The sequence below is a fragment of the Panicum virgatum genome, chromosome 8N (genome assembly GCF_016808335.1).
Source record: "Panicum virgatum strain AP13 chromosome 8N, P.virgatum_v5, whole genome shotgun sequence".
In the NCBI taxonomy this organism is placed as follows: Eukaryota; Viridiplantae; Streptophyta; class Magnoliopsida; order Poales; family Poaceae; genus Panicum; species Panicum virgatum.
Genome location: NC_053152.1, coordinates 37,500,472 through 37,515,757, shown reverse-complemented (window position 1 = coordinate 37,515,757; position 15,286 = coordinate 37,500,472). Strand labels below are relative to the sequence as shown.

Sequence of the window (15,286 nt, the reverse complement as noted above, 5' to 3'; positions counted from 1 at the left end):
ATCCATTTGAATGTAACAAGATATCAAAATCTTAGTCCGAAGATATCGAAGCACTAATGTCGTTGGACATGCAAAAGAGAGCACAAAAGATCTGAGAGGATACATATATGGACACCTGTAAATAAAAATACAGTACAGACAGATTATATATCCTCTCGCTTTCCACATAATCAGAAAATACTAGCAAAGTAGCAATATTGACTTCTTCATGGCTCTCACCAAGATCTCTACGAGTAGGAACATGTACTTACTAACAGCTGCTTTATTCTTGGTTCTTGCAACCATGTCTTCTACCTTCCCGTCTTGCCAAGCTGTAAGAAGAGGTAGAGGTTCGCTCCAAGACTTTTAATTGCTCTATATTTTCTGAGTTATTTTAGAGTATAGTGTGACCAACCAATCTCGCTTGATCTAAAATGTGTTGCAACACTAGGCATCATCGGACACCAGCCACCGCCACCGCTATTACCTCCGTCGCCACCAGGGGAGACATGCTTCATTTTTCCAGAGTGTAAACTTTCAGTGTGCACTAAAGCTTGTGTATCTAAACGCCACAGGGGTGTAGGTGCCCACTGTGTGGAAATCGAGGAAACTGCAACAGACGAGTGCTGCTGCAGATTTAAACATCGTGTACTTTAATATGCAGCCAGATATTTCAAACAAATTCAATAAAAGAACAGTGCAACCTATAAGTTGACCATAATGAAAATAACGAAGGCCTCCTATATCCTTCAGAGAATTTTTTTTTGCGAGGCTTCAGAGAAAATATAGACTTGAGACCATAAAGTTGTGGTTCAGCAGCTTCATGTGAGGAAGATGCAACAATTATATCATCCAGGTAGATGAGAAGAAATATAATTATACACCCTCCATTTTTGAACAAGAATATAGAGACATCAGCTTTGGATTGTACCTACTAGACCTGATCACGGACCATTCTGACCCAACCTGACCAATGTGTTTGGCAGGCTCTAGCCAAGATTTGCGTCTTGCACTAAAAACTGGACTGGGCACTGCCCTTTTTTGCCCAAAATCCAACAAAAACCAAACTTGACCCAAGAATATATAAAAAATCAGGTTTTACCCATCCGAACCGACCATGTGTCTGGATGGGCTTAAGGCTAAAAAAATTTAGAACGGTGGTGGGGTTGGGTGTTGGGTTCGGCTGGGTTGGGCTACGACCAAAGAAAAAATTAATAGCTATTTTTTAGCCCGACTTGAATTTCGGATAATACAGAGCCCTTGATATCTACTTTAAGCTATATATACATTTCTTTATCTTCAATTTCTGTTAGGAGACAGAATGCAGGCATGTGTATACACCCATGCACACTTACCCCTATGAGTACAAGCATGCAACCCCTATAGCTATTAGTACCTCGTGGAGACTACACCGGCATATATTGAAATTGTAAAGTCATAAAATTGAAATTGATGAAGTCATAAAATGTTTTCTAGATCGCCATGAAGAAACACCTATATATGTTTTCTCCGTGGCCCATTTCAAAGCCCAAAGCCTTCGCGCTATGGTACTTTATCTGGCCTCGGTACTCATGCTATTCTTCTCCTGCTCCGGTGGTACGGTGGCCTCGGCGGCAACGGTGGTGGGAGACAAGTGGTGTACACGGCAAGCACAAAATATCCTAGAGACCTTATTGTATTTTTTCCTCTTTCTAGGGTCTTTTGTGTAACTTTAATTTGGTTAGGCTGTCCTTGTTGTATCCATTGGCACTCAGCCGCATATCCAAGCCAGCAGTACCGCTTTATAAGATATTCATATCATATATTTATTAGAGAATAAAAAAGATATCACGCCACATTTTTTATATACCAAAATACTAGTACCAGATATTTAAAAACTAAATTATGAGGCTAATAATTAATTATCTGAGAGATTGGTTTTGATATCAAAATTTATTGGAGTGCAAGAAGATACACCAAATCCTTAGTTTTAAAATATTATAAAACACTAGTGATGGTTATACAAAATAGAAATACGATATGAAAATAAGCCATATCATCCCCTTCAGAGAACACAAGGATCAGAGTAGCAAGAGTCTCTTCTTCTTCATGGCGCTCGGCAAGACCTCTGCGATGAGGACTGTCTACTTGGCAGCCGCTTTGCTCTTGTTTCTTGAAACCATGTCTTCTACCTTCCCATCCTGCCAAGCTCGAAACGGTAAGCTCGACCACTACTCCCACTCGCGCTATGTTTTCTTCGACAAATAACGTGTTGGTTTCCAAGATTAGGCTGGATCCGCCCGGAGAAGTCCCTGCCGCCGCCGCCTTCGCCTTCACGGCCACGAAAGGACACATGCTTCAGCTTCGCGCACTGCATGATGTCGAGGTGCACCGTGCACTGCGTCTCCAAGGGCTACAGGGGTGTAGGTTCACGCTGCGTGAAGCACAACCAAACTGTAACCATGGAGTGCTGCTGCAGAATTTATGGCAACGTAGGGTAGTGCAGCCATCTGTTTCCTGAACAAGTACAATAAGAGTTTTTTTTTGTAGTTAATTATCAGGTCCTTGAGCTATGTGTGTCTTTCTAATTTGCGTTCCTTTTGGAGTAATGACTGTTGAGACTACTAGTAGGGTGATTAATTAGGGATTCTAATGACTTTGCTAACACCGCGTTTTCTGCTTGCATACACCTGCCTGGAACGCACACCCATTTGCCTGCCCTCTCCCGAGAACCCAGAGTCTCTGCCTGGAACGCTCTCCTGCTGCTGCGTTGCCGTCAAAAACGTTCATCCTCCGACATCAAACGAAAAAAGAAAAGAAAAACAAGGAAAAGAATCCGAGCCTGTCCCGGGGTCAGGACTCCGGCATGAACCATGCATCAGCCTCGCCTTGAGGAATATTGAGTACTATCCTGCTTGTGATGAGTGAATTGTCAACCGTGCGGTGTGATCGTGCGCTTGGTCTTTGTATTGCAGGTACACGGGCGTCGAGTGTCGACGGGGAGCTGCCGTGGAGGTGCTGTGGTCGATGGACCGTGCGATGGACGGCGGTGAAGGGCAGCCGGGACCGGAGCTCGGACCGGGCGGCAGCTGTGGCGTCCACTCCTGGATCGAGGGTGCAAGCGGCGACGGAAGGCGGGTTTCTTGGTTTGCGCCACAAAACCAAGGAGGCGGACGGCGGTTGAAGACGCCAAGTCGTGGAGGCACGGGCGTCGGTCTTGGGACTGACGGAGGCGACGGACGTCAACGGTGTCTAGGGCCTCGCTGCGGGCGAGGAGGTGATGGGCGTCGGACGGCGTCTAGGGCCGTCAGAAGGCCGAGGCGGGAACGGCGTCTAGGGCCACGGCGCGGAGGCGGGAATCTTCCCGCGCGTGAGGTTTTGGCGGTTTTCTCAAAACCGGCCACCTACCCGGGTTTCGCGGACCCTCCAAAACCGCGGACTGGATCTTCATCAAGACGGCGACATCGCGGAGAAGACTTCGTTTCGAAGAAAGAACCTCGGCCGTCGGATGAGATCGTGTACAGGCGGTGCTGCAGGCCAACCGGTCTGACCAGGCCCTGGCACCGGTCTGACCGGTCTAACCAACCAGTCTGACCGGTCCAGCGTACCGGTCTGACCGGTCCCGCGGGTATAAATACCCCTTCACTTGTGTTAGGTTAATTGCGGCTTTTGTAATCTGTTCGTGGACTCTCTGTTTCTCCAGGCCGCCGCCCCTGTGTTCTCCTCCCCCTGTTTCTCTCTTTAGAGTAGATTTGTCCATGAATTTGTGAGAGTTTGTATTGGATTTGATTGGGAAAGGAGGCCCTATCCTCCTTGTGCCCTCTGGGCTTTTGAATCAAACCAATCCCGTCCCTCTTGTGCTTTTTGTGATGGATTTTCGTTTTGGTTTTGATGCACTTGATTGCGACGGTTCGTAGGGTTCTTTGGAGTGATTCATGTGCTTCTAACTTCGTGTCAATCCCTCTGGAATCATGAGCTCTTCAGAATTGAAGTTTTGGAGTTTTTGAGAAAACCCCAATCCCTTTTGATCTCCCCCATAATTCTCTAGATTCGTTGATATTTAGGCCGAGATCTTTTGGGGATATGTTCACGGGGTAGGGGCGAAGCAATCCCCCAAGTATCACCGCTTTTCGTGGTTGTTTGCTCAAGATTCACCATTTGAATCCATTTTCTCGGGGGTCTTCTGGGTGCTACCGGTCAGACCGGTAGGACAAACCGGTCAGACCGGTCTGCTCATTTTTGAACAGACACGACCGGTCAGACCGGTCCATCGCACCGGTCAGACCGGTCCTGGCTGTTCAGATCAGTTGTTTTCCCGAATCGCTTCCGAATTACTTTGGGATTTCAATCGTTCGTTCGAGGCCTTTTGTGTTGGTTTAGCTTTTCAATAGCTATCCCAAACTTTGGCCAGAACGCTTGAGGGCTTGGGTGATTTTCGGGATATAGGCCGACGGTTTGAATTTCGGAAGAAATTTTGATCGGCTCCCATTCACCCCCCCCTCTGGTCGCCGACTTCGGTCCCACAATTGGTATCAGAGCTCGGTTGAGGTTTTCAATACCTTAACCGGTTCGAAAAACACTCGGCGACCATGGCGAGTCTTGGTAAGATCCCGGTGTTTTCCGGCGAGGACTTTGCCTACTGGAAGGTTCGCATGAGAGCCTTCCTGCAGAGCATGGGAGCCGAGGTCTGGGAAATTACCAAGAACCAGCTTTACGAGGTGCTGGCTGTTCGGGCCACGCCTCTTCAGGTGACCCAGCATGAGGCTAACGCTAAGGCCGTCAATGCCTTGTTCGCTGGCGTTTCTCGTGCGGAGTTCTCACGCGTCCAGGGTTTTCAGGAAGCCCACAAGATTTGGACGTGCCTTGAGAACTACCACGAGGGTACACCTCAGGTGAAGGCCAGACTGTTCGAGACTCACCGGCGTGAGTACGAGAACTTCACACAGGAGCCGAGTGAGAGCATTGACCTGATGTTCAGTCGTTTTCAGTCGATTGTGAACAAGGTCAATGCGAACAGATCTGTTGGTGCCCTTGAGTACACAGAGCACGAGAAGGCCCTCAAGTTGCTTTACGCACTTGATCGCTCTGTGTGGGATCTCAAGGTGAACACCATCATTGAGTCTGCTGGCTATGAGACTCTGACGGTGAACGAGCTTTTCAGCAAGCTCAAGGCCACGGAGGTGAATAACCAGACACGAGCCAAGCTCAATGGTGCCCCTCCTTCCAAGAGCGTCGCTCTTGTGACTGGCCCAGGTGGATCGAGCTCTAACGCTAACTCTGCTCTTGGCTTTTCTCTTGCCTCTTTGCCTTCTGTTTCAGATGAGCAGCTGGAGACGCTGGGCGACGACGACTTGTGCCTCCTCATCAGCAAGTTCCAGCGCGTCTACCAAAACAGGCAGAGGAAGAAGAACCCCGGGTGCTACAACTGCGGCGATCTGAACTACTTCATCGCCGATTGCCCCAAGAAGTCCGGCGGTTGCCAGAACAACTCCTTCGACTACTACCGCCACCGTGGCCGCGACGAGGGAGGCTCCAACAAGGAGCGTCGGCGCCACAAGCACCGCAGTCGTGACCGGGGAGGACGCTTCGACAAGGAGTCGCTCAAGAAGCGCTTCCAGTACAATGCCAAGAAGCGGGAGAAGGCCTTCCTGGCGCAGCTCAGCGACCTCGACAAGAGCTCCGACACCGACCGCTCTTCTTCACCGACCTCCGACGACGACGACAAGAAGAAGAAGAAGCGGGACAAGGAAGCCACTGGCTTCATCGGCCTTTGCTTGGCGGCCGGTCGGCGCAAGAGCTTCTGCACCATGGCGGGCGAAGCCGATGGTGCTCGTGCATCTTCAAGTGGACATGCTACACCGACGCACTCCGGCTCTTCTCCTGGATCCGAGAGCGATTCAGAGGTAAACTCCACAATCGACCTGCTTGATACAGAGGTTAGGGAGTTGTACGCCGCTCTCGACAACCAGAAGAGGCTGCTTAAGGAAGCAGCTAGAGAGCGTAGAAAGCTTAGGGCTGAGCTGGCTTGTGCTAGGGAGAAGTCTAGTGAGGATGAGTGCGCTGGCTGCATATCTCACATGAACGATCTTGTTGCTCTCCGTGCCAAGCATGATGAGAACGTTGCGAACCTAGATGTTGCTAAGATTTCGCTTTCTGACGTGTCTCACGAGCTAGCCAAGGCCAAGCATGAGCTTGAACTTGTCAAGGACGCTCCCATTGTTAGTGATGTGCTTGAATGCGATGAGTGTCCTATTTTCAAGTCTTATCTAACTTCTTTGCAGTCCAAGTTTGCTACTGTTGTGTGCGAGCTAGAGGAAATGAAGTCTAGGCCAGTTTTTGTAACACCCGGTTTATAAAAGAACATAAACCGAGCAATCATATACGTGCCAGGATCAAGTCACACGTATATACAACAGAATAAACAGTATATCAAAGCACATATCACGTAAAAAGATATAATAAAGCGAATACGAATGTTATTTATTACATTAATGACAAAAATGTCTGATACAGCGGAAGCGAAGTACAAAATACGATAAAGCTCTCCGAAGCTGAAGCAGGGCGCCACAGGGACGTCGACTGGGAGACGAACACCTAGAAGTCCTCGTAGTCCTGGTAGCGCTGGACGAACTCCCTCGTGTCGGCAGGAACTGAGCAGCAGTAGCGTAGCCAAGAGGAAAAAGTAGAGAAGAGGCAAGAGTGAGTACACAACTTGTACTCAACAAGTATAACACAAACTATGAGGCTCTAGGCTGGCTGACTCAACTGCATTAGCTTTTAAGTGTTGGCAAGATTTTATTTAAGCTATTTACTACGAGTTGATGATTTACCATTAACCCAGTTACATAGTTATTAATCAAGTTTAATCATGTAACTACTGAGAAACCAAACCAAAACCAAGCCACCAAGGTAACCCCCGAGAAGCACCTCCCTCGTCGGAAGGAGATAACTCCACTAATCAAAAGGAGGATCTGGGCCGCTCATAACCGTGAGCACGGCTAGTATACCAGTTTTACACTCTGCAGAGGTTGCACATCTTTACCCACAAGTCGTGAGCTACGCCAGAGGTTCATCACACTTCCTTAGGTGAGATGACTAGCGACTCACTACGAGGCCGTTACAAAGAATCTCGTTGGTAAGGCGTAACCGCGAGAGATAGGTCAGCGACGATGGGGCCCACCTCACGGGGGTACAAGCACAGGAGCGCAATCCAAGCACAGACCAACCGGAGGAGCAGGGACCATTGAAGCTTACTACTCTTGCCCCGCAGGTAAGTTACTCCAAACCAAAAAGACCTAATTAATAAGCCAAGTCTATCCCATTCTAGCCTTGTGGTAGCGCTGTTGTCCCAGGTTGTCGCTCTATGAACCGGTCCTTATGGAGAGTGGCCAACCAGGCAGTAAGCACCGTGCTGGCCCCCTAAACCATGTTTCTACAAAAACCATCTTTTAACGAGACGTGAGCCACTCAAGCCACACAGAGTGCCACTCTCAGAATTAAGTTCAAGTAAACCATTAATCAATTTAATTAAAAAGGACCAAAGTGTGTTATAGCGCAGCAACCTAGCACAACTAACCAAAATGCAACCCAAAGGTATATTTAAAGGATATAAACTGGCTAGGAAATCCTTAAAGGCATACAGTATTAAAATGCAGTATGAAAATGTATTTAAAAGTGATGGGTTGTTCATGTTATACTTGCCTTCCTCGTACTGCTCTGGCTGCTGCTCAAACTGCTCCGAAGATGGCTGCTCCGGGTACTGGTACTGGGGCTCCTCAGATGGATCAACGTCTACTCACGAACACATGGCCCAAAACAATGCACAATAATAAGCATACAAGCAAACACTAGCAAAAACTAAGAAACAGTACAACAATACATAAAAACAGCAAGAAAAACTAAGCTAAAACTATTCTACGCGTTACAACGATCGCGCGGACATAAAGAACGCTAAAAACGGAGCTAAAACGCGTATTCTAGGCCAAAAACAAGTTCTAGGGGCTTATTTGTAAGAAAAACAGGGTTCCAGGGGCTTTTCTGCTAAAACCGAGGGCTAAAACATAATTATCCATTAGTTCCAGGGTCTAACGCGTAAAACTGCCAAGGGTGGACGGCGGGTTTGATTTCTGGAAAACTCAGGGGGGTTCGTGCAAAATTTTGGGCTTAACTGCAATTATCTTTCAAAGGCGGTGGACTGCGGGTTAATTCAGCAGAAGACTGAGGGCTCTTTAGCAAAAAGTCAAGGCCGAACCGGTATCTTTGATTCCAGGCCATTGGATCTGGATCTAACGGTTTAGATCTAAGGTCCTCGGGATCTAATCGTGGCCATTCATCCGAGATCGGGCGGCTGGGGGTTTTGGGCGCACGGGGCGGCGGCGCAAACCGCCGGAGACCAAGCTCCGCGGCGGCGCTGCGCGAGAGCTCGCCGGACCTGGCCAAACGTGGCCGTCCGGGGGTCAAATCGACCCGTTCTTGGGTCTGGGGTGACCTACAGGGCACGTGTAGTCCACCTGGGCTCTAAACGGAGCTCGGGGAGGCTCGGCTGGGGTTCCTCGACGGCGAGGGCGGCTCGACGGCCACGGAGTTCGCCGGGGTTAACGTGGTCTGGCCCCTATGGTGCGCCAAGGGCGAACCCATCTAGCGCAAAAGGGATGGCGGGCTTGGGTTGCTTACCAAGGGTTGGTCCGGGTGGGGCGTGACGCAGGTGGCGCCGGCGGCGAGGTCCGGCAGCGGACGCGGGTGGAGCTTCGCGGTCTGAGCGGCGCTGGGCTCCTCTGGGCTTGGATCCCCTTGAATCAAAGTGCCTAGATGCTGCAGAAGGGGAACAGGGTCAGGGTGGGCATGAACGTCAACGGCGGCGAGGAAACCAACGGCGGCGCAACTCCCGGCGACGATGCGGGTCGAAATTCCGGCCGTGGCAGGGGCGGATTCGGGGCAAGCGGGCTTGGGGAAAGCTCCTGGTGGCACGGCGGAGTTGTTGCGGGGTCTTGCGGAGTTGGTGGCGCAGCGGTGTGGCGTGGCCGCGGCGGCGCTGAGGGCTCTGCGCGGCGGAGCGAGTAGAGCGGGATGGAGGCGGCGCTAGGGTTCGTGGGGCGGCGCTCTGTTGGATTGGGAGAGGCGCAGGGGGGTCGTGGGGTACTAAATAAGGGCCGGCGGGGATCCTGGGGGGTGCGTGCTTGGCGGAGCCACGGCGGAGATCGCGGCGGTTTCCGTTGAGCGCGCGGGGGATGCGGGAGGAGGAAGGCGACTCTGACTAGCGGGCCCGGCGTGTCGGTGGCGGAGCGCGCGGCGTGGGCTGAGCGGGGTGACGCGCGGAGCGGGCCGGGGCGCGTGCGCGCGGAGGAGAGGAGTGGGCCGCGTGCGAGCTGGGCCGAAGCGGAACGCGGGCCAGGCTGAGGTTGAGTTCGGGCCGCGGCGCGAGCTGGCCGAAGTGGGCCCGCGGGAAGGGAGAGGGAGGAGTGGGCTTGGGCGGTTGGGTTCTTGGGCTGGGTTAGTGTGGGGTTTGGGTTTGTTTTTTTTCTATTTCTATCTCACTTCTATTTCTAATTCAAACAAAGTTTGAATTCAAATACAATTTGAATTCAAACCACACTCCAATAAAAGTATGCACCAGCATGAATGCACAAAAAATTTAAACCTATGATAAAATTTTAATTACTTATAGAACAAAAATTAGATTAAATGCCAACTAAACACAATAAACCTTAGAAAATTAAATAAAGCAAATTAAATTTATTAATAAATGCTGAAATTTAAATTAGGGTGTTACATACCCTACCCCCTTAAAGAAATCTCGTCCCCGAGATTTAGCTGGGCTGGCTAGCAAAGAGATCTGGATACGTCTTCTTTAGCTCATCTTCTCGCTCCCATGTAGCCTCAGCTTCACTGTGGTGACTCCACTGAACTCTGCACATCTTGATGCGCTTGTTCCGAGTAACCCTCTCTGATGTCTCCAGAATCTTCACCGGATGCTCAGTATAAGTCAGATCTTCCTGGACATCGACTCCATCCAGGGGTGCCTGCTCCTCCGGTACTCGCAAACACCTCTTCAGCTGAGATATATGAAAGACATCATGAACTCCTGAGAGGCTGAGGGGTAACTCCAGGTGATAAGCAACTTCGCCTTTCCGCTCTAGCACCTTGAATGGCCCCACATACCGAGGTGCTAACTTCCCTTTGACATTGAATCTGCGGATTCCTCTCATCGGAGACACCTTCAGATACACATAATCACCGACACTGAAAGTCAGGTCTCTCCGTTTGCCATCTGCATAGCTCTTCTGTCTACTCTGTGCAATCCTCAGATTTTCTCGCACAGCCTGAACCAGCTGCTCTGCATCATCTATGATCTCAGGGCCAAAGAGCTGCTTTTCACCAATCTGATCCCAATAGAGAGGAGTCCTGCACTTTCTGCCATACAATGCCTCAAAGGGGGACTTCTTCAGACTGGCCCGATAGCTGTTGTTATATGAGAACTCAGCATATGACAGGCACTTATCCCAACTAGTACCGTACTGAATAGCACAAGCTCTCAGCATATCCTCCAACACTTGGTTGGTTCTCTCTGTCTGCCCATCTGTCTGAGGGTGATAAGCCGTACTGAAGCGCAGCTTCGTATCTAATGAGTCATGGAGCTGCTCCCAGAACCGAGAAGTAAACTGAGACCCTCTGTCAGATATGATCTTCTTGGGCACACCATGCAAGCAGACAATCCGAGAGATGTACAACTCTGCAAGTCTAGCACCGGAGTAAGTAGTGTTCACTGGAATGAAGTGAGCAACCTTCGTCAATCGATCCACTACTACCCATATAGAGTTGTACCCTTTCTGAGTACGAGGTAATCCAACAATGAAGTCATAGTGATTTCCTCCCATTTCCACTCTGGAATCTTCAAAGGCTGCAATAGACCTGCTTGCCTCTGATGCTCAGCCTTGACACGCTGACAAGTGTCACAAATAACCACGTACTCTGCCACTGAACGCTTCATCCCATACCACCAGAAACGTTCCTTCAGATCATAATACATCTTCATGCTGCCCGGATGAATAGAGTAACCTGTATCATGGGCCTCACTCAGAATCAACTTCCGAAGATCCTTCACATCTGGCACACAGATCCGGTTCTTGTACCACAAGGTACCCTGATCATCCTCTCTGAAATGAGGGGCCTTGCCCTTCTTGAGCAACTCACGAATCTCCTGCAGCTTTTCATCATCTTTCTGATGCTGCCTGATCTCGGACTCTAGAGTCGGTACTGCCTCAAACGCTGCACTGGAAGTATGATGCAAGAAGCACAGACTCAACTGCTCGAACTCCTCGCATAACTCTGGAGGCATCTGGAAAGCCACGGCCATGTTGACATAGCTTCTCCTGCTCAAAGCATCTGCTACAACATTGGCCTTGCCCGGATGATAGTGAATCTCCAGTCATAGTCCTTGACCAACTCTAACCATCTCCTCTGCCGCATGTTCAGCTCATTCTGTGTGAAAATGTACTTGAGGCTCTTGTGATCAGTGTAGATATCACACCGCTGCCCATACAAGTAATGCCTCCAAATCTTCAGAGCATGCACAACTGCGGCTAACTCAAGATCATGAGTGGGGTAATTCAGCTCATGCCGACGTAACTGCTGTGAAGCATAAGCAATCACTCTACCCTCCTGCATCAGAACACACCCAAGACCATCCTTCGAAGCATCACAATATACCGTGAACCTCTTCGTCTGGTCTGGCAGAGTCAGGACTGGCGCCGTAGTCAACCTCTTCTTCAGCTCATCAAAGGCCCTCTGACGCTCATCAGTCCATACGAAAGCCACATTTTTCTCCAGCAATGAAGTCAAAGGCTTCGCGATCTTGGAGAAATTCTCAATGAACCTCTGATAATATCCAGCTAAGCCCAAGAAAGACCTGACTTCCTTTACTGTCTGCGGTGTCTCCCACTCTAGCACATCCTTCACCTTGCTCGGATCAACAGCAATGCCTCCCTGAGAGATAACATGACCGAGGAATGGAACCTCGTCAATCCAGAACTCGCACTTGCTGAACTTGGCATACAACTGATGCTCTCTCAATCTCTGCAATACGAGTCTCAGATGCTCCTCATGCTCTTCTTCTGTCTTGGAGAAGATCAGAATATCATCAATGAAAATCACCACGAAGACATCCAGATAATCCATGAAGACCATGTTCATCAGATGCATGAAGTAAGCCGGGGCATTAGTCAAGCCGAAGGACATGACTGTATACTCATATAGCCCATACTTGCAAGTGAATGCCGTCTTCGGAATATCCCCATGACGGATCCTCAGCTGAAAATAACCCGAACGAAGATCAATCTTCGAGAATATACGAGCACCTCGAAGCAAATCAAAGAGATCCTCAATACGGGGCAGTGGATGCTTGTTCTTGATAGTAACTGCATTCAGCTCCCGATAATCCACACACATCCTCTTCGAGCCATCCTTCTTATCTACCAGCAATAATGGAAAAGCCCAAGGAGAGAAGCTGCGACGGATATAGCCCTTGGCTAGCAACTCATCAATAGTCTTCTTAACCTCTTCATGCTCTATAGGTGCCATACGGTAGGGCCGCTTTGCAATAGGAGCTGTGCTAGGCAAGAGATCAATACAAAACTCAATGGCGCGTTCAGGCGGCATACCTGGCAGATCATCCGGAAATACATCCGGGAATTCAGACACCACGCGAATACCGTCCGTGGGTCTAGCCTCCATCTGATGAAGAAATCCAGAAGGCTCTACTGCACTGATAACAACCTCTTGGCCACTGGAAGCTGATAACAAGACTGTCCTCTGAGCACAATCTATCCGGACTCCCCACTTGGCCAGAGTCTCCATTCCCAGAATGACATCAATGCCCTTGGTGTCTAGCACCATCAGATCAGTACAGAACTCTACTCCCCTCAAAGAAACACTGACCCTCGGGCAGTAAGTGTGAGACCTCAACTGTCCTCCCGGTGAAGATACTAACAGGCACCTCTTTAATGTGCTAGTATGAATACCATGATGCTCGATAAAAGACTGAGTAATGAAGGAATGAGTAGCACCAGTATCAAAAAGCACTGTAGCTGGATATGAATTAACCATGAACGTACCAATAACCACGTTGGGAGCCTCGGCCGCTGACTCGGCCGTCACGTGGTTCACTCTGCCCTGAAGTGGCGCCCTGGGCTGAGCTGGGCGCCCCTGCTGTCCCGCCTGCGCCTTCCAGGGGCAAGCGTTGGCGTAGTGCCCCGGCTGGCCGCAGTGAAAGCAGGTGCGAGGGGGTCCCTGAGCCTGCTGTCCGGTAGGAGCTGCCGGACGTGGAGCCTGCGGTGCCGGTGGAGCTGGTAGAGCAGTACGAGCCGAAGGTGCCGGTAACCTCTGGCCCTGACCTGCCTGCTGCTGTCGAGGCGGGTACTGCTGCGGTGGCCTCTGCTGGTACTGCTGAGGAGGCCGGTACTGCTGCTGGTACTGCTGGGGCGGCTGGAGGCGTGGACGAGTGTTGCTGCCGGAAGCAACGGGGACAACCTTCCTCTTCTTGTCCTCCATCTCCAGGTGCTTGCGCTCAGTATTGAGCGCGCTGTCAACCAGATGGTTGAAGTCGTCGAAGCAGAGGTTGAGCAGCGCGTACTGGAGGTAGTCCTCAAGACCCTCCATGAAGTGCTCCTGCTTCTTGCGGTCATCCGCAACATCGGCAGGGGCGTAGCGTGCCAGCTGAAGAAAGCGATCACGATACTCCGTGACCGACATAGTCCCCTGAATTCACAAAGACAGATAGATATCGGAAGATTAACTCAAGATTCATAAGGATAGAACAAGGGGGCATTAGCTCAAAAGAAACCGCTGAATGATTATATTTAAGATTACCTGCTTCAGTGCAAGGAACTCCTTCTGCTTCATCTTCATAACGCCCGCGGGGACGTTGTGGCTGCGGAAACGCTCCCTGAACTGGAGCCAAGTGAGAGACTCGCGGTCATGAACTGGGTGGGACTCCCACCAGTCCAAAGCTGCCCCTCGCAGCTGTCCTGCTGCGTACAGAACTCGCTCCCGATCATCGCACTGGGCGATGTCCAACTGACGCTCCACTGCACAGAGCCAGTCGTCAGCCTGAAGAGGGTCGGACGTGTGAGAGAACGTCGGCGGGTGACCCCTCAGGAACTCTGCACGCCTGTCATGAGGCTGCGGCGGAGGAAGAGGCGGGGGCTGAGTGTGAGCCTGCTGAAGAGCCTGAACAGTGTTGTTCAGGGTGGCCATCATCTGCATCTGGAGCTGGAAGTACTGCTCCGGAGTCAAAGGCGGCGGCATCGGGATCCCGGTCCCCTGGGTGTTCTGACCCTGGTTGTTCTGCCCCTGCTGGTCAGAACCACGCCTGGTGTTCACCATCTGATTTTGGACAAAAGATTTCACGAGTAAGGATATAGCAGGAATAAATTCAGATGGATATGATAACTCTTTGCGGAAAAAGACTCAGCCATGTTAAAGTAGACAGGATAGAGTTGACTGTTTTACCCCCAACGTTCTAACTCATTTTATTAATTAGTTAACTTTAACATCTGAGTGATTTTCTTTAAACAAATTTAAACTACTAAGCTATGCAATCATTCAAAAATCCAAATCAAACATGTAGCATAATAACAAGAAGACAATTTTCACGACTTAGCCGAGTTTAGCATATAACTCGACTAACACAACGCATCGCAGAGCGTGCTATCGTATTATTATAAAAGGGTCACTAGCTAATACTCATGGTGGTCAGATGACTGATTCAGGCCAAATCTACGAAAACTATTCTTCAGAGAGAGAAATCAAGGCAAGACGGGTAAAAAGTCAAAGAAGTCAAGGGGTATAATAGTAAAATAATTTCAGCAGGCAAGGATTGGAGAGAAGAAGTCCTAAAACTCGACCAGTTCTATCTAGGCTTCGTCCTACAGTCGATACGGCTCTGATACCACTCTGTAACACCCGGTTTATAAAAGAACATAAACCGAGCAATCATATACGTGCCAGGATCAAGTCACACGTATATACAACAGAATGAACAGTATATCAAAGCACATATCACGTAAAAAGATATAATAAAGCGAATACGAATGTTATTTATTACATTAATGACAAAAATGTCTGATACAGCGGAAGCGAAGTACAAAATACGATAAAGCTCTCCGAAGCTGAAGCAGGGCGCCACAGGGACGTCGACTGGGAGACGAACACCTAGAAGTCCTCGTAGTCCTGGTAGCGCTGGACGAACTCCCTCGTGTCGGCAGGAACTGAGCAGCAGTAGCGTAGCCAAGAGGAAAAAGTAGAGAAGAGGCAAGAGTGAGTACACAACTTG

The 15,286-nt window shown here is 49.8% G+C and overlaps 1 protein-coding gene across 1 annotated transcript; it reads left to right on the top strand.

Moving 5' to 3' along the window:
• The first annotated feature begins 1,948 nt into the window (after nt 1–1,948).
• Nucleotides 1,949–2,578, top strand: LOC120685964. Its single transcript, XM_039968113.1, has 2 exons — nt 1,949–2,176; nt 2,248–2,578. Exons 1-2 carry the CDS (start codon nt 1,999–2,001, stop codon nt 2,457–2,459), a joined length of 390 nt encoding a protein of 129 aa, XP_039824047.1. The 5' UTR covers nt 1,949–1,998; the 3' UTR covers nt 2,460–2,578.
• Nucleotides 2,579–15,286: the final 12,708 nt, after the last annotated feature.